Source organism: Drosophila mauritiana, chromosome 3R, assembly GCF_004382145.1.
Source record: "Drosophila mauritiana strain mau12 chromosome 3R, ASM438214v1, whole genome shotgun sequence".
In the NCBI taxonomy this organism is placed as follows: Eukaryota; Metazoa; Arthropoda; class Insecta; order Diptera; family Drosophilidae; genus Drosophila; species Drosophila mauritiana.
Window position 1 is genome coordinate 8,698,513 of NC_046670.1, and position 17,498 is coordinate 8,716,010.

At 47.8% G+C, this 17,498-nt stretch overlaps 6 protein-coding genes across 6 annotated transcripts; 4 read left to right on the plus strand and 2 right to left on the minus strand.

Annotated features, from left to right (window-relative positions):
* The first annotated feature begins 74 nt into the window (after positions 1–74).
* Positions 75–2,184, plus strand: LOC117142342 (stabilizer of axonemal microtubules 1). Its single transcript, XM_033306259.1, has 3 exons — positions 75–1,256; positions 1,319–1,781; positions 1,842–2,184. Exons 1-3 carry the CDS (start codon positions 291–293, stop codon positions 1,895–1,897), a joined length of 1,485 nt encoding a protein of 494 aa, XP_033162150.1. The 5' UTR covers positions 75–290; the 3' UTR covers positions 1,898–2,184.
* Positions 2,185–2,236: 52 nt separating this feature from the next.
* LOC117142340 (WD repeat-containing protein 3) lies at positions 2,237–5,185 on the minus strand. Its single transcript, XM_033306257.1, has 2 exons — positions 4,965–5,185; positions 2,237–4,906 (listed from the first exon to the last, which is right to left on the minus strand). The coding sequence occupies exons 1-2, from the start codon at positions 5,120–5,122 to the stop codon at positions 2,296–2,298; spliced, it is 2,769 nt and encodes a 922-aa protein (XP_033162148.1). The 5' UTR covers positions 5,123–5,185; the 3' UTR covers positions 2,237–2,295.
* Positions 5,186–5,321: 136 nt separating this feature from the next.
* LOC117143535 lies at positions 5,322–5,879 on the plus strand. Its single transcript, XM_033308267.1, has 2 exons — positions 5,322–5,440; positions 5,499–5,879. Exons 1-2 carry the CDS (start codon positions 5,401–5,403, stop codon positions 5,783–5,785), a joined length of 327 nt encoding a protein of 108 aa, XP_033164158.1. The 5' UTR covers positions 5,322–5,400; the 3' UTR covers positions 5,786–5,879.
* A 464-nt stretch (positions 5,880–6,343) lies between these two features.
* LOC117143534 (eukaryotic translation initiation factor 1A, X-chromosomal) lies at positions 6,344–13,998 on the minus strand. Its single transcript, XM_033308266.1, has 3 exons — positions 13,896–13,998; positions 13,511–13,785; positions 6,344–7,165 (listed from the first exon to the last, which is right to left on the minus strand). Exons 2-3 carry the CDS (start codon positions 13,712–13,714, stop codon positions 6,923–6,925), a joined length of 447 nt encoding a protein of 148 aa, XP_033164157.1. The 5' UTR covers positions 13,715–13,785; positions 13,896–13,998; the 3' UTR covers positions 6,344–6,922.
* LOC117143533 (lectizyme) lies at positions 9,274–10,625 on the plus strand. The gene has a single exon (XM_033308265.1). The coding sequence runs from the start codon at positions 9,526–9,528 to the stop codon at positions 10,528–10,530; it is 1,005 nt and encodes a 334-aa protein (XP_033164156.1). The 5' UTR covers positions 9,274–9,525; the 3' UTR covers positions 10,531–10,625.
* Positions 13,999–14,196: 198 nt separating the features above from the next.
* On the plus strand, positions 14,197–17,497 carry LOC117144107 (vam6/Vps39-like protein). The gene is made up of 7 exons (XM_033309125.1): positions 14,197–14,358; positions 14,411–14,883; positions 14,945–15,194; positions 15,253–15,500; positions 15,556–16,439; positions 16,503–16,905; positions 16,965–17,497. The coding sequence occupies exons 1-7, from the start codon at positions 14,289–14,291 to the stop codon at positions 17,265–17,267; spliced, it is 2,631 nt and encodes an 876-aa protein (XP_033165016.1). The 5' UTR covers positions 14,197–14,288; the 3' UTR covers positions 17,268–17,497.
* Position 17,498: the final 1 nt, after the last annotated feature.

A 17,498-nucleotide genomic window follows, 5' to 3' on the forward strand; every position in this document is an offset into this window, starting at 1 on the left:
GGTTGCCTATGTGTTACATTTCAATCTGGTGTTCCATTTCCACACTCGATTCCATTCGACCATCTCAGCATACGTGGAACACATCGGGAAACTTTTCGTTGTCTAGTGTCTTAGCAAAATTATTCTTCAGTCGTTTCGGAAGTGTCAAGTCTACTCAATCGTTTCTCCCAGCTCCGAGCAAGCAAAATTATTTCCATTGACAATTTTCCAGTTTTCGTCAGCTCCACATCGCCGTGTCGGTCTGTTTGATTTCAAGTTTCTGGAGGTTATTGTCCCATAATTAATCAGCCATGTCCGGTGATTGCAACACGTACTGCCAAAATGCCTGCGATCCCTGCCAGGCGCCCACGGATTTCTCGCCCTGTCCGCCGGGTGCAACATGTCCGCCTTGCGACTGCGGCGACTATGCAGGATGCTGCTACCAGCAGCCGCCGCGCACCATGCCCATCCTGCCCAAGTCGCACTTCATGCGCTCCACAGCGCCGCTGGACACGGACACCATATATCGCCGATCGTTCTATGCTAATTGTGGCGACAACATAAGGGCCCGGCCCGTAATGCCGTGCTCCCAGATCCGAGCATCCACGGCGCCGCTGGAAAAATGCACCATACAGAAGCTATCCTACATGCCACCCTGTCCGGTGAAGCGGACGCCACCCATTGTTCCCATGGAGAGCGGCCTGCGCTTCGAGGGACCCATCTATGCGATGACCTCGCAGAAGCACGACTACGTGCCCAAGGGGATCGTGAAGCGGGATCCCATTAAGCCGCGTGTGGCTATCTGCACGTCGAATGCGCCGATGGAGCGCTGTACCATCCAGAAGCTGAGCTACATGCCCATCGATGTGTGCCAAAATCCGCCTCCGAAGGCCATGGTCCAGGGATCGCACTACTGCAAGCCGGCAGGACCCATGGAGCGCTGCACCATCCAGAAGCTGTCCTACATGCCGGTCTGCTTGCCGGCCAAAGAGCCCACGCCCTGGGCCGACAAGATACGATGTGTGCCACCGCGCTACTCCAATGTGTGCACCACCTACAACCTGAGCTACATGCCCAACTGCAATGAGGCACGTACGGCTCCGGTGACGCCGCTTACCACCTTGCGTTTCTGTGGCAACGACGCCGGTTCCGGCAGCACGGTGTACAAGCTCAGCTACATGCCCGTGGATGCCTCCAGGACCAAACCGGCGCCAGTCCTGCCCAGGGACACTTTCTGCCGGCCGTCAGGACCGCTGGAAAGGTGCACCATTCAAAAGGTAGGTCTTCCAACTCACAACAGACTCGATACGTATAATCGTGTAAATCTGTCCCTCCTTAGCTGTCCTATCAACCGAACTGCACGGAGCGCACACCTCCGATTCGCCCGATGGAGAATGGTCTGCGTTTCGACGGGCCCATGTATGCGATGACCACTCAGAAACACGATTTTGTGGCCAAGCCGCACGTGAGGCGGGCTCCGATCATGCCGCGAACGGCCTTCTGCCGGCCCACTGGAGCCATGGAGCGCTGCACGGTGAACAAGTTGTCGTACATGCCGGTGGACGTCACCTGTTTCCCACGCGCCGAGTCCGTCCGACCACGACAGGGATTCTGCCGGAACGAGGGACCCATGGAGAAGTGCACCACATACAAACTCAGCTACTTGCCGAACTGTGTGCCGCCCAAGGAGCCACTGCCGTGGGCCAGGTACACATCCTACTGCCGGCCAACCGGACCCATTGAGAAGTGTACTATCCAGAAACTTAGCTACGGACCGCCGGGTGCCTTCCAGCGCTGTGGAGGTAGGTTATAATCAGATTTACTTCCTAGCATTTATAAAATATATTCGGAATCCCAAACAGGTCCTTGTGGAACTGGCGCTAGCGATGGCCCCTTCCCGAAAGCCGGCATTTGTTAGCCTGGAAATACATTATGATTGCTCTGAAGAATCCTTCTCTCAAGCTCATCCCGAGTTCTACGTTTTATGTTCAAGCTAAATCTTTCAGTCCACGTCCTCTAAAGAGATATGTTGTATTCTGTTGTAAATGCTTGTCAAAGAGTACGCGTTGCGAACTGCCTCCATTAACCGAGCGGCGCTATCCGTTTGAATCGCTGCACCATCGCTTTTATCCCATTTTGTCAATCTCATATGCATATACAGAAAATTGCCAGTGATCCAATACATGGCTTACGAATTATAGAGTATTCCTAATTGTCAAATTAAACTCTGTTTACAGAAATATTGAAATCCAGTAAATCACAGAATAACTAATCGTTTTAATTGGATTTATACAACTAAGTCTAGGGTATTGCGTCTCAAACCATTTGAATCTGCAGCCTCCGCTTGCTGGCTTCTCGCCGCTTCTTATCCCGCTTCTTGCGGGTCTGTGTGGCCTCCCTGAAGAGCTGGACACCATCGCGCTGCTCCACTTCCGTTTGCAGCAGGGCCAGACCGTGCAGGTTCCAACCCAAAACATCTCGCAGCTGGCCAACGTCCCGCTTGAGCATCGAGAGCAGCTTGACGAGCAGCGGCTTCATGTTCTTAGCCGCCGATATGGGCTTCATGTGCACCTTGAACAGGAAGATGGTGACGCGGCAAAGCAGCTCCAGTTGATCGGGTCGCTGGGTAAGCAGAGTGGGCAGGCGCTCGAGAACTTCGCATACAGTGGAGAAGGGCAGTAGGAGAAGTGCCTCCTCCAGATCGGACGCACGTATCCTCATCAGTGTGCTGACCAGGAAGTCTTCCGGATTCTTAACCTGCAGAGCCTGCATCAGGGGATGTAACTCGGGTTTGTCCTCTGCCTCGAGCTCGAACTGTTTGGATATCTCCAGGCATTCGAGTATCGATTCAGCAGACTGCTCGGAACCCACTGTTTTGCGTGACGGCATCTTCAGACCCGGAAGCAAGGGAACTGTGTTGTCCTCGCCCGTGGCCAGTTGCTCATTCTCCATTTGCTCTCGCTCCTCCTCCTGCACATCCTTCAACACAATAGTCTCTTCTGTTCGCTCGTACATTCTAAGAGTTCGATCTGATCCGCAGGTGACCAAATACCGGCCATTCGGAGAAACGGACAGACAATACGCTTCGCCTATGTGTCCAGGTAAGGTAAGAATCTTCTCGAAGTTATCGCCATCCCACTGCTTCACCTTTCCATCCTTGCCACACGTAAAGAACATGTGCGTCCGGGGTATAAACTGTACACTCATTACCGAATCGTCGTGTGCAAAAATGGAACGATGACAGTCTCCGAAGTTTAAGCCCCAAACTTTCACGTTACGATCTGCTGATCCTGTTACAATAAGATTGGAGTCGTAGGAGATGTCCAGGCAGATCACAGGTAACTTGTGGCCGTACAGTGATAGGTAGAACTTGAAGGTGTCCAGGAAGAAAACCTTCACGGTGGCGTCCAATAATCCCACAGCCAGGTACTTCATGTCCGGACTAACTGCCAAACAGAGCACGGTCTCCTCCAGCTTAAGAGTGTTTTTGTGCAGCAGGGACAGCACCTTGGTTTGGGCAGCACCCTCGCCGGCATCGATCAGCTCGAATGTCCAGATCTTAACCGTTGTATCTCCGCTGCCAGTGACGCAGCCCTTTTGATCGGGCAGTATGGCAATGGACCAGAGTTCGCCTTCGTGAGCCGGAATTTCCTCCACTATATCAGCCGCTGCCACGTCCACAATGAGCAATTTCCCACTCTTCATGCCCAGAAGGACGTAGCGATCGCCGGGAACAAACTTCGAACAGAGGATGTAGTCCGTTGGCACTGTTCGCAGGCACTGCATGGCATCTCGATCCCAGAACTTAAAGGATTCTCCAGCTCCGGAACCAATGGCCAGGGAATCGTTGCTGAAGCACACGGATCGCACTTCAGACTGGTGGCCCAGACGAGTCAGTGACCTTAGAAGTTTCGCGCTGGGATCGGTTGCTTTACGCGTTTTGATAGACGCCTCCAACGAGTACAAGGACAGGCTGTTGTTGGCCAAACTAACAAGGACACGCAGCTCCTGGTTCTGGCCCAAAACCACATCAATGGACTTGATCTTTTGCTTGGCACGAATGCTTTCCAGTCGCTTGATTTCATCGCTCAGGGACTGTTCCGTGGACAGCTTTGCTTCCTCTGATCCCTCATCCTCGGCGACCTTTTTCTCCTTCTTTAGACGCTTAGCCAGACGTTTCTTCACCTCTTCCGGCGTGCAGATGTAGAAATTCTCGATTAGGTCATTAGTACCGTGGCAGCTGATCACGCGTTCACTGGGATCGGTCACCAGGTTGACGGTGCGACCCTTTCCAGCGCGCTGGATGGTGCCGCAGTTGCTCACGCTAATGGGGCTGATGGTGTCCTCGTCATCAATAGACAGGCCTTCAACTGCAGATTCTAGAGTTTCAGTGATGGCACCGTCATGCTTTCTCAGCCGGTAGACATTCATGCCGCTTTCGCCGGCGCCAGCAACCATTAGATTCCCAATAAAGGCCAGTGCCCAGACTTCGGTGCGGTTATCCACGATGGTCTTGAAGCAGAACTGCGTCTCCAGGTTCCAGAACTTGATCTGCGTGTCCTTCGAACAGCTTACCACTATGCTCTCGTCCACCAGACGCTGCAGGAAATGGGCGTCTGTGATGGCGGCATTGTGGCCACTCAAGCGAGCTCTTCCCGCCTGCTCCACCACATCGACGACCACCAATTCGGTGTCCAGGCCACCGCTCACCAGACGCATGCCCTGCAAATCGTACCGCAGGATGCTCACAGCGTTCTTGTGGAGTGCCAGTGTACAGATGGGCTCGTAGTACCTGTCCGAGCTGAGATCGAAGATCTGCACCATGCCATCCGCATAGCCAACGGCAATGTGCAGGTGATCCGGCGAGACCCTCAGGGAGGTGACCTCGAATTTTTCGCGGCGCAGCGTCAGCTTGCGATCGCCCATTCTGTGGAATATAATTTATTGTAAATTTACCAAGTAAAGGAGAACCTTTAAAAGCCTACCGCAAATCCCACACGATCACATTTTCTGCAGCTGGAGCGGCCACATATCGACCCTCCGTCTTGTCCACAACAGCAAAGTTCACATTGGCGCGGCCGGAGGTGATGATATTAAAGCTGTCTATAGCCCGGTAGGCCAAATATTGTTTAGTTAAACCCATTGCAGCAATAAAAACACATAAGGTAAATCAAAAATCGCGTTTCACGTGTTTGGAGATGGATCCCAATCGATTGGCAGCCGTTGCTATCGATTTGTTCTTCGCAAATCAAAGCAGTTGGCAGCGCGATTGTGTGGCAACGCCGCACGATTTCCGTTACGCGCCTGCGCTTTTAAAACTCGAAAATCTAACAAACCCACCCCAAAACTTTTGAGATAACTCTGTTTTTGGCCAAATCAAGCTGCAGTTTTTGCACAAAACGAAAAAACAGAGATCAAAACATGTCTAACTATCCCAGTGCTTCCGCATCCCAGTCGACAGGTATGGAGACAATTATATTCATTTTAATTAGAACAGAAAGTAAACAAAACCGCTCCAGGAACCTCGGACCTGGACACAGAGTCCGTGGAAGTGCTGCGGGAGCGGCTGAGCACCATGAAGCGGCTGATGGCCGAGCGGACGTCCCAGCAGCAAAACAACCCGGCGACCACGGAGGAGATATTCTCCACCAAGCGCCACCGCTCGGCGGGCATCATCGATGGAAACTTCCTGAGCATCGCGTTCGGCGGAGCTCTGCTGGTGATCATCACGGTCTCGGTGTACGCCTTCTACAATCTCTACCATGCCATACTCAAGAAGTTCCCTTCGCGCCACGAGGAGCTGTAAACGATGCCAAATTCGATGGCGGTTTTCCGCTCCCACACAAATATGTACGAGTTTCTGCATTTAATAATAAATTGTAGCATGAATTTTACTATCAAAAATTGAAAAAGCCTTGGAACGTGTGCTGTTTTGCATTCGGGTTAATCAACGCCATTTATTGGAGTTCAACTCATTACAAAAATCAATAGTCTCTTTACTTTTTACACATCCATCGTTTTTGTTTGGTTCGAATTAGACTACAACTAAAAACTGAATGCATGGACAGCAAAAAACAAAAGGGGCGTTTGGAAAATGATTTGGATATTGCTATATGGAAAACCATCAAAATATAACGCAGGTGTATAATAAAAACAAACAAAAGACATGACACGAAATGCTGAAAAGGAACACTTGGGGGGATGGGGCGCAGATAAATCTGGCGAAAACTCATGGATTTGATTTTGCTTACTCGCTAGCTAACCTCACATCTCTGCCTGTTTTGATCATTATTATTATTATATATCCCTTTGCCTTAAATATTAGTGTTCGCTAAACTCCTATTTTATGTGTATGAGTTGTAGATTTCATTAATATATTTTTTGTTTTTTATTTATTTTTTTACTTTTTCATTTAGTTCGATAGATTTGTTGGTAGATAAATAATAACTAATATCCGTTTGTTTTTCTTTGTTTTTTCATTTTTAATTCAAATATTATTAGTTTATGTTTCGCAATGTTCGATTGGTTGCACAGTGTAACAGTTCTACTATTTGTATTTGATAATTGGTTGTTTAAGGCGGCCATAAATCAAACCGTTTTAATTTTGGAACGCACTTGGATTTTCGGGATAAAACAATTTCAGAGTGGATTGAACGTTAAAATGGCTATAAATGAAATGATACTATAGGTTCGTTTTCGCAATTCAACTGCCGCTGCGCCGCTTTGTGGATGCCGGATAAATGGTTGGGATTGGATTAGATTGGATGGTGGCTTTGACTTCGAACAGGACTCGGGGCTACCGGCTTTCTGCTTTTTACAATTGGTTAAATTCCTACTATTCTCGAACTGACTCCGCTTCTGCTGGTGCTGCTGCCGAGACGGACGTTCCAGACGCTCCCGCCGTCGTCGTCGTCCCACCCGGCGCCACTTTGTTTCTTGTTAATCAGATGTTGTCCACGGAATCGGCGTCGTCCTCGGAGCTGATCTCATCGCCGAACTCGATGTCCTCGTCGAAGCCATCCTCCACGAATGTGACTGTCTCGTTGATGCGCACCGACTCGGGGAACTCGCCGTACGTCTTCAGGTTCCTGGCCTCGTCCGGTGTGTACTTGAGGATCACATCAGCCTTCGAGTCCTGGTAGTCACGCAAGCCCACCAATATGATGTCGCCCTGGTTAATCCACACCTGAAAGTACCAAGGGAATCCGTAAATAAACATTGTTATCTGCACTTTTTTGGGAAAGGCCACGACTCTTTGTTTCTTTTGCGTTGTGAGTAATGCTGTGGGAAAAGGCAAACTCATATTTGCAGCTTGTATTCCGTGTAATAGATAAAAGATAACTGATCTATGGCGCAGAGCGACTCCATTCCGGGAATTTCACAAATGGGCGCAACGAATCGCCATGCTAACTGAGTAAACATGAAAGTTCTATATTTGGTAAGAATGTTCTATATTGAAAGTGACCATTAACATTTTTTGGGCACAATTTCGCAAGCAGAGGTGCAGACGAGCTCACGTGAGCTGGGAAGTAATTAATTCCTCGTGGATCCCAATCAGTACTCGAAACATACCATCAAACATTGATAAACTAAGATTATAGCGACTAGCCGGCCATAAGACCCTCGAAAACGAGTAAGAAGTCACATAGAGGAGATAGATGGGCAGCAAACTGAATGGATCGCATAACAGGCACTGGCTAATTCCATGGAAAACGGAGGAATTCGCTACTGACGAGATAAGACACATTGAGATATCTCAAATCCAATCACGAGCAAACCCAGTTTTGGTACTGGAGCGATAAGAATGTATATAAATGGCAAGCCTCTTGAGCAAGCATTTACCTAATCGGATGCGAGTACGCAGGAGGCCTGACAACAGATCGTGAAATCTATCAGCCAGTGACGTCAAGACAAGATTGGCGAAGTAGGAAGTGGAAGTGCAGGGAATGCTAGGGTGGCAATGAGAAAAACCCCCCCTATAATAGTAACTTACTCAAACGGCAGAGTCAACGACCTAGGGCAAGTTGCACTGGTCGAGTGATTCAAAGCCCATTCATAAATTCACTTCCGAAAAGCACTTCCTGTCACTGGCTCTACGTCCAAGTGGGTGCAATATAAATTCCAGTGCCGTGCTTAGATGACACATATGTATATGAAGAAACCCGTTGACCACGTAAAGTTCGATAAGCGATGATACCTGTGGTGGTGGGCTTTATAATTAATTAAACGGAATCGAAGCCACTGTCGCATAATTCCCACATTACGTATGCGTGCTGGAAATAAACAAGTGCTTCGGACCCTCTGCGAACTTTGGAGTATTTATCATCCATTAAAACCGAATTGATGGCAACGCGCCGCAGTTCCATCCGGTTATCTATCCGAGCAGCGGGAAACCAACACGATAGATCATGCCAAAAGCGAAGAATCGTGACTAAATTGAATCGAAATTGCCCTATTACGATTTCCAGCAGATAAGCGTACCCCTTCTTTTTGGATGGGCCCATTCGCGATCCCAGAAAACAGCTGGCCGGGAAGAACCCGACTCCTACACTGATTGCACGGCAGTGTGCCGCCAATGAGTAAGTTAGCGAGTATGTGTGATCCGTCAGTGGAATGGCATTCGAGGCAGCAGGTCTCGATACCCTATATATAGACATAGACATCATTGAACTCCAGATTGCGTAGCCAATCCAGTTTGCACTGGTGTGCTCAGTGCGAAATGTAATATGTTTGGCTACTCCACATAGTAATATTAGCTAAACACTAATTAACTTCGAATCATTGTGAGCTTTCCATTTAACAAAACTCCCATCAATAAAATCAGCGATAATAAATTCATGGGTATAACCATTAATTCGGGATAATACTATGTGTCATAAACATAACTACACTGGAAATTAAGCTAACTTATATTACTTAGTTATTGTTATAAATATGAACCACTTCTCAATTAATTCGATTGAAATTGAAACCTTTAGAGCTCTGCTCTTCCAGGTGACAAGTACACACTAGTTTTACATAGCAATGTGTAGATTGGGACTCCTCCACGTAGGGCATTCCTGGGCAAGACAAGCCCGATCCCCGCAGCACCTTAGACATGCCATTGGCACTCGCACTCTGCTATCTCAACTCGTCACTGATAGCGAACCATGTATGGGGGGCAAGACTCGCTCGCGCTTTCTTAGCGATAAGGAGCCACCAATTACAATTTGGCAAGGAAGACTCTCTCCAGAGCGGCTCTCCCTATAAATACAGCCCACACTCGCTGGCGACGGGCAAATCCAAAATCGGCAGCAAACAAGAGACAACTGAACAAAAAGAACACGGCAAAATCGGGCCGAATAAAGTGAATTCCATGCCAAAGCGAAACGGAATACAAGTGAAGTGCTATCGATACGCCAGAACAAGGGCGAAAAGCTAAAGCAGTCGCGACATCGAATACCCAAACGAGTCGCGCCTCCACAACCAAGACCCCCAAAAACCGTCAAAATTACTTACTACTACTCGACGAATTCGTGCGGCGCGTGCAACCAGAGCGAGGACATCATGCTCTTATCCTACCGATGCATCTACTCGGTGCTGCTGTCCACCATAGCCAGTATTATGGTGGTACTAAGCTCTGCATCCTCCGGCTCCATCCAGCTGCCCACCGTGCGCAAATGCGGCGGTGGCAGCTCTGCGGGAGCAGCCCACACCATGGCCATGAATTTGGCGGCCTACGGGCTGCTGGAGAACCGGATTAGCACTCTGGAAGCACCGCGACAAACGCACTGGACGAAAAAGTTCCTGGCCAAGCGGGAGGCGACTCCCCATTCGGCGCCGTACGTGGTCAGCATCCAGATGATGACACCCGATCAGGGACTGGTCCACTACTGTGCCGGCACCATCATCAACGAGCACTGGATCCTGACGGCGGCCCACTGCCTCAGCTCACCGCAGGCGGTGGAGAACTCGGTCATTGTGGCGGGCAGCCACGACATCCACGATCAGAAGGGCGAGGCGAGCAACATTCAAATGCGACACATCGACTACTACGTGCGCCACGAGCTCTATCTCGGCGGAGTGAATCCCTACGACATCGCGCTAATCTACACCAAGGAGCCCCTGGCCTTTGACACCTATGTCCAGCCAGCAACGCTGCCGGAGCAGGATGCTCAGCCGGAGGGCTATGGAACTCTGTACGGCTGGGGCAATGTATCGATGACTGCAGTGCCCAACTATCCGCATCGCCTGCAGGAGGCCAACATGCCCATACTGGACATGGAGCTATGCGAACAGATTCTCGCCCGCTCCGGACTCCAGCTGCACGAGACCAATCTGTGCACTGGCCCGCTGACAGGAGGCGTTAGCATCTGCACCGCCGACTCCGGCGGACCGCTGATCCAGCAGTGCTGCGAGGAGCACTTCGAGCAGGCCAACATCGTCATCGGCATTGTGTCCTGGGGCAAGATGCCTTGCGGCCAGAAGAACGCGCCCTCGGTCTTTGTCCGCGTCTCCGCCTTCACGGAGTGGATCAACCAGGTCATCAGCACGTCCACTCAGATCATGTAATGATCATCGGAAAGATACTATACAACTTAGGCAGAATCGCCCACAAATTAGCGCTCGAATGTGAAGATATCGAAAAACGAAATATACAAAAAAAACACAAAAGATTGAAAAACCCAAAGAAAATTGCAGATTCTCTAGACAATCTCACTAGGCAAATAAGATGAACAAATATAGAACTATATACTGCCCCGATTCTAGTAATTTAAGACTTAGATTAAGCTCCCAAAAAAAACATGAATAAAATTGTGAATACTTTAAATAGAACAAAGATCTCAACTGTCTTCTTATTTTTAGCTAATCCAGCCGAGTGGGATGAGTTAAAATAGAATAAATGTGACCTATTTTACTCGCCAGTTATTGCGTAAGATAACTATCTTGCTTTCCTCACCAAATTAGCTCAACAAACAAGAACCAAAATAGATCGCACACCGGATCTTTAGTTTGGAATTACGTCCAATTGCGCAGATTGAATTAGAAAAGTGCGTAGAGAGCTCCTTCCAATTTGGCCCAGTCGAAAGAGATTGTGAAATAAGCGGGCAGTCGGCCAGATAAGAATTCGCCATATAATCCCATTCTGTTGCTGGGCGGGGAGCAGGCGGAGTTGTTGGGGTACGAAAGCACAATTCACCTGGCGCCTTTCCACGCATTAGTCATGCTCCCGAGCAGCGTCTGGCCAAATTAAACGGGGCATCGGGAGCATGTTACGACTGTCAGATTGGGATCAGTGTGACTAGATTAGCTGGGAGCCAGTGGAAAGCGCTAAATTGCCACCATCAGCTGACTGCTGGATGATTGACAGACTTTCGGGACAGCCTGTGCCAAAATGATTGCCCTTGTTTTTGGGTCTAGACATCTGAGAACGAGAGCTCGTTGAACCTTGAGTCGTCCCACTGCTGCACTTTGAGCCCCCAGGAACTGAATAATTGGGTAGCGTCCAGCTGTAATTCCGAACTTCCAATTTCCAGGAATTATCAATATATATAAATATTCAACTTGACAGATGGCCTAGAAATTGTGAAGCACACCACAAGCCAACCACACGGTATTCAAATGTTATGGTGCTATCAAATCAATTATAGGGCATTTTCAATAAAATTGATAAGAAATAAAGAAAATTAATTATTTGGTTATTTGGGTGAGGGATTATTTATAATCGCTGGGTTTTTTGCAATTAAACTGCGTCAACTTTATTTGCAAAATTAGTAATGCCAAAATCTCTGTTGTATTGCAAAGCATATACATAAGTTTAGGTTCAAAAATCTAATCACAAAAGTGCAAGCGCCATTAAATTCCTAAAAAAAAACTTGAAAAATTCGATGTTAATTCAATGGCGACTCAGCCACGTGCACCAAACGAATCCCCTACTTTACGGCCATTACATAACATATCACTTCAAGATTAGGTGAGATTATAAATCCATTTATGGAGATCAAGGCGCAAACTAAAAAAACATAAAACTGCGTCGCACTTGCTTGCAAATTATAATTTTTCGGCACCTCGGACACGACTTTTAACAATAGATTAGATAAATGCCCCAAACCCGTTGACCAAATGCGGTCAAAGAATAATATTGCCAAGTCAGGATGTTGCATGAGGTTAATTTTATGGCACAGCACGTGCTATGAATCTTTGAAATTCTTTCAAACGAATCATTGGGAATTGCTTGTTAATCTAAAAAGTCAAGTTTTGCAAAATGCCAAAAAGCTGCTGAATTAAATAGGTGCAGTGTTGCTGCAGGTGATTTACTTTGTTAATCTATGTCGAATAATCTGATAGGTTCTGTTCTAGTTTATGGCGCTTATAAAGATAAAAAGTTCAAGATCTAATGCCCGGAATTCACTGGAATTTCATTTGAAGAAACATCGCTAGCTAGTGAACTTCGATTTCGATCTGCATATTTGCATTTACAGTGCCAATGTTTGGCAATTAACGTAAGACATGATTTTCAAGAGTCTGGGACTCATTTTGGTTGCGTAGTTTTGTTTATAACTTCACGTCTGATTTGTTCGCTCCGATTGGAGTCCACTTCTGGTTGTGTATATTTTGCTTGACACCTACTAGAAACCGAAGACGTCACTAATTACGCGGGGAATCTTGACGCAGTCAATTTGGATGGAATCTTATTTATGACGCCCGTCTCCTGCGGCGTGAAGTACCATCCAAAATTTGACATGTGCTCATTCCCTTCGGAAGAAACGATCTAATCTCTATATGGATGACCGCGACCACGACCAGGGCTAACTCAGGTAGTTGATAAGGAGCAACTACCATTCGTATTTCCTGGAATGCAGTCTGACCACCCAAATTAGTGCTATAAAGCTGCATTCTCAGTTGCAAACAGGTAACGGAATAGCAAATTCAAATGCAGAGGCTATAGTTTACAAATCCAAGAGTGTACTACCATGAAAAATCTTCCACTGAAAAAATTGGCATTGCAAAAATTTTTCACTAGCAAAATTTCATATGATTGTAAATAGACAGTAAAATAAAATTGACAGAATAGGGCTTATTGTAAATTAATACCGCCTTTTTACAATTAAAATCTAATGTTTTGAAAAAATCAAGTTTTTGTGATCACCCTGTATTTGCAGTGCTATTGCTTTGCTTTCATCTACATACATCAGTGCATAGGCACTTGCGTATAATTAATCAGCCGCCCCGCCCACAGCGCCCACTGCTCTTTTGTTAATGCATTCGCACAAGGACGATGACACCCACTCAATAATGGACCAGTAAAAGAGAATTGCAAACAAAGAGAGAGGTATAGAAAGGTCGAAAGTTAGCAGGGTAATGCAAAATCCCCCAAATTCACAAAAACCGCCAGCATTTCAGCGAAAACAATAACGTAAATATGTACGTAGCATACGCTGGCAATCAATGCCAAAATGGCTTAAGAGCGCCATTTAAGAGAGGGGCACCCACTCAACGCAAGCGAAGAGAGCACGGGCGAAACAAAGAGCGGAGTAGGAGCAGCACTCACCTTCTTGCGAAGTTTCCCCCGAATGTGACACAGACGTTTGACGCCATCAAAGCACATTGCCTCCAGACGACCGTTGCCCAGCATCTTGGTCACCTGCGCGTACTCCTGCTGGTCCTCCTTGAAGATCAGCTCACGCTTCTCGAATTCGTTCTCGTTCTTACCACGACGACGATTCTTGCCTCCTTTACCTTTATTCTTGGGCATCTTGACTGTTTGCTGTTGTTGCTGTGCAGCTACTCTTGATGTTGTTGCTGTCTGCGGGCTTGTTGGCGACTCTGGAGCGGGAACGAGGTAAAACTGTTACTCAACTACTTCACTGGGCGGGTAGTAATGCAATGAACACATACAACCCGAAATCAAGCGACAGAGTTGTTGGAAAACTTACAATTTTGTCAAATGTAAATGTGACAATTTCGCCTCGCTAAAGTGAAAAGGACTAGAGGTGGGCGGTTCCGCGCGGAACCAGTATATCGAACTGGTGCTATCGACTGCAATGCAGAGTCTGGCAGCATTCGTTTAATGTATCGTAATTTAAAAATATTGCTTAATTTTTAGCCATTAGCAATTAAATCTTAAATTATAACATGTACAAATTGTATTTTCTACGTTGTATATTTTAGGTATTTCGCTATCACCATAGGAGGAAGAAATCGATTTACTACCGCTCAAAATATCGATATCTATTATCATTAGCGGTACTCCCAGCTGGTTTGTTTATAAGCTTTTTTAGGAAAATAAACTTAGGCGGAGGAAACCGAAGTTCCTCCACTTGGCCAAGATGCACCAGGCCTACAGTGTTCACTCGATCCTGAAACAGGGCGTGCAGATCGAGTCAATTGCGGCATATGGTGAGTGGAATCTACGGTGCACAGCTATTACTCACCGGAAGCATTGTTTCAGGCAACCATGTCATCTTGGGCACCCGCAGCGGACAGCTGATCATGTACTCTGTGGACGAGGAGACGGGCGTGGACATGCGGATGTTCAACAAGAACTTCAGCCGGAAACCGATCACCCAAATGGAGGTGATTGCCTCGGAGAACCTGCTCTTCGTGCTCACCGACTTACAGCTGCATGTGTGCGACACTCGACGGATTGAGAGCAACTTCGCCTTCATGCACAGTGCGCCCGATACCAAGGGATGCACCCTGTTCACCATGGACGTGGACACGCCGAAGTCCACCACCGGACGTGTGGCAACCGTCATTCGGGTTTGCTGCGCCATTCGACGGCGTCTTGTGTTCTTCTTTTGGAAGGAGGACAAGCTGAATTCCCTGGAATTGAGCATCGAGCTCAGCGATGTGCCCAGGACACTGTGCTGGGTGGGCCATGCTGTCTGCGTAGGCTTTAAAGACGAATATGTGGTCTACGATGTGAGAAATTCTTTAAAGTCGCTGTAGTTTGTATTCTTAAGCCCTGCTTATCCATTTCTAGATATCAGGAAAAGCACCAAAGAAACACGACCTCTTCCTTACCTCCTCTAGTATCAGCAGAGATCCCTGCATCTGCCTTATCCGGAATAATATGTTGGGCATCTCCAAGGACAGCTACCTCGTCGTAGTAGATCCCAGTCAGTACAAAGAGTCGGATGGAATCAATAGCTCCACAGATGTACGGCCGGCTGCCATAGACAGCAATAGTTCCCTAACTCCTCTGCTCTGGTCAAGTCCGCTTTTAGATCTGGGTACGATACTTACAATTCACTTCAAGCCAAGTTGTAAATCAAATTTTATTCATTACAGTCTGGGATGAGCCATTCGCCGTGGGTCGTGTCAACAACGCCATCGAGGTGCGCAGCCTAGTGGGCAAGGACACCCTGGTCCAGACCATTCCCGAGCTACAGAAGACGAAATTCCTGGTTCACGCCGACAAGGGAACCATCTTCGCCGCCGCCACCTCCGAGCTTTGGTGCATTCGAATGGTGGAAATCCCTATCCAGCGGCAGCAGTTGCTACAGCAAAAGAAATTCCAACTGGCTATTGAGCTGACGGTGGGTCCGAAAACCGAAATCAAAATACGATGACTACAACAAGCTTTATTTTCAGCAAATCTCCGATGAACCTGCCGCGGACCGAGCCCAAACCATTCGCCAGATACACATGCTCTATGCGAAAGAGCTGTTTACCAATAAGGAGTTCTCGGCGGCCATGAAAGAGTTTGAAAAGGCGGCCATAGATCCCTACGATGTGATAAGACTGTTCCCAAACTTGGTGCCAGAGCCAAAGCCCGGCACCGAAGATGTCACCGTGCCTACGGCCAGTACTCCGGCGCTTGAGGATGGCGACCTGGAGAACGCCTACTTGGCACTGATCGAGTATCTGGCATGGGCCCGGCAGCGGGAGGTGGTCAAGCTGCGCGATGCCAAAAGTAGTTCAAAGTCCCTGCTGGAGATCATCGATACCACGTTGCTGAAGTGCTACCTGCAGACAAATGACTCACTGGTGGCACCACTGCTACGCCTAAACCAGTGCCACTTAGAGGAGTCGGAAAAGACGTTGAAGAAGCACAACAAGATCTCCGAACTTATCATCCTCTACCAGATGAAGGGCAAGCACAAGGAGGCCCTTAAACTGCTTCGAGAGCAGGCGAGCATGGAAGGATCTGTTCTGCAGGGTCGCAAGCGTACCATACGCTATCTTCAGGAGCTGGGTGGTGATCATCTGCCGCTAATCTTTGAGTTCGCTGACTGGGTCTTAAACGACAATCCCGAGGATGGTCTGACCATTTTCACCGACGAACTTATTGAAGTGGAATCCCTGCCGCGGGCCAAAGTTCTTGACTTTTTGATTAGCAAGCACAAAGCACTTGTCATTCCCTATTTGGAGCACGTAATCACTGAATGGAAGGACGGCAACACCCTGCTCCACAATGTGCTCCTCAAGCAGTATCGCGAAAAGGTGCAACGGCTTCTTGCTCAGCAGGAAAAGGGGTGAGAGTCTGTCATTGTACTGTTCCAGAATGCTTAGTTATACTCTATATACCTGTTTTTTAGAGAGGAAGCTCCCGAACTCATTCCGATGAGAGCCAAGCTCTACAAGATGTTGGAGGAGTCCAACGACTATTCGCCGGATCGCCTCCTAGAGGAATTTCCAACCAATATGCTTCTGGAGGAACGTGCCCTAATCCTGGGCAGGCTCAAAAAGCACGACAACGTCCTGTCCATCTATATCCATGTTCTCGGAGATGTAGCCAAGGCAACGGCCTATGCGGAAGTCCATTACAAAGAGGACAAGCACATATTTCACACGCTCATTAAGTGCATACTAATACCACCAACTCAACCGCCCTATGATGGTGTGCCCTTGCATCCCGATTTCTCGCACGTGAATCGAGAGGTGGCCCTGGAAATACTCAACAACCATGCCACCAAAATCGATCCATTCGAGATCTTCGAGGTGAAGAATGCATTGCATGACTTATTAGAAATATTTGTTAACCATTTTGGATTTTGCAGCACCTTCCCGATGACATGCCCATGCCCCAGCTGGAGAAATACTTGGAGAAATCAATACGTAAAATGATGGCCGACAAGCACGAGGTTCAGATGATGTGCGGCTTCCTGGAGGCGGAGTCCACGCGCCTGGAGAATGCTTTGGAGGAGCAGCGAAACATTAGCTTCGAGTTGAACGAGTCTAGTGTGTGTTCCGAGTGCAAGAAGCGCTTTCAAACCCAGTCCGCCTTCGTGCGCTATCCAAATGGGCACATCGTGCACCTATCCTGCCACGATCGGATCGCCAGGGCGGCTGCTCAGCAATAAGTGAAATACTCCAATGTGATAACTGATCGAACTATAAAGTGCGAATTGAGTGTAAATGTCTGTATTATTCTGTTCTTATACGAAATTTGCTTTTACAGTACTCGTAAGTAATGGACGTAGAAGGATTCTGCAATCAGATTAGCTTAGATAATATAGTTTACAATGATTGATTGTAACAATCATCCTACAAGTAATCATCAACAATTAACGACCAGCAGAAGTAAAGAAAAC

Excerpts from the sequence above, each read along its gene's own strand:
- LOC117144107 (XM_033309125.1), top strand. The coding sequence starts at position 14,289 with ATGCACCAGGCCTACAGTGTTCACTCGATCCTGAAACAGGGCGTGCAG. Across the intron at positions 14,359-14,410 it reads CGAGTCAATTGCGGCATATG|GCAACCATGTCATCTTGGGC; the intron begins GTGAGTGGAATC and ends GCATTGTTTCAG. Across the intron at positions 16,906-16,964 it reads ATCCATTCGAGATCTTCGAG|CACCTTCCCGATGACATGCC; the intron begins GTGAAGAATGCA and ends TGGATTTTGCAG.
- LOC117142342 (XM_033306259.1), top strand. The coding sequence starts at position 291 with ATGTCCGGTGATTGCAACACGTACTGCCAAAATGCCTGCGATCCCTGC. Across the intron at positions 1,257-1,318 it reads AAAGGTGCACCATTCAAAAG|CTGTCCTATCAACCGAACTG; the intron begins GTAGGTCTTCCA and ends GTCCCTCCTTAG. Across the intron at positions 1,782-1,841 it reads TGCCTTCCAGCGCTGTGGAG|GTCCTTGTGGAACTGGCGCT; the intron begins GTAGGTTATAAT and ends AATCCCAAACAG.
- LOC117143535 (XM_033308267.1), top strand. The coding sequence starts at position 5,401 with ATGTCTAACTATCCCAGTGCTTCCGCATCCCAGTCGACAG. Across the intron at positions 5,441-5,498 it reads TTCCGCATCCCAGTCGACAG|GAACCTCGGACCTGGACACA; the intron begins GTATGGAGACAA and ends AAACCGCTCCAG.
- LOC117143534 (XM_033308266.1), bottom strand. The coding sequence starts at position 13,714 with ATGCCCAAGAATAAAGGTAAAGGAGGCAAGAATCGTCGTCGTGGTAAG. Across the intron at positions 7,166-13,510 it reads GGGGGAAACTTCGCAAGAAG|GTGTGGATTAACCAGGGCGA; the intron begins GTGAGTGCTGCT and ends TGGTACTTTCAG.
- LOC117143533 (XM_033308265.1), top strand. The coding sequence starts at position 9,526 with ATGCTCTTATCCTACCGATGCATCTACTCGGTGCTGCTGTCCACCATA.
- LOC117142340 (XM_033306257.1), bottom strand. The coding sequence starts at position 5,122 with ATGGGTTTAACTAAACAATATTTGGCCTACCGGGCTATAGACAGCTTT. Across the intron at positions 4,907-4,964 it reads GTGATCGTGTGGGATTTGCG|AATGGGCGATCGCAAGCTGA; the intron begins GTAGGCTTTTAA and ends TATATTCCACAG.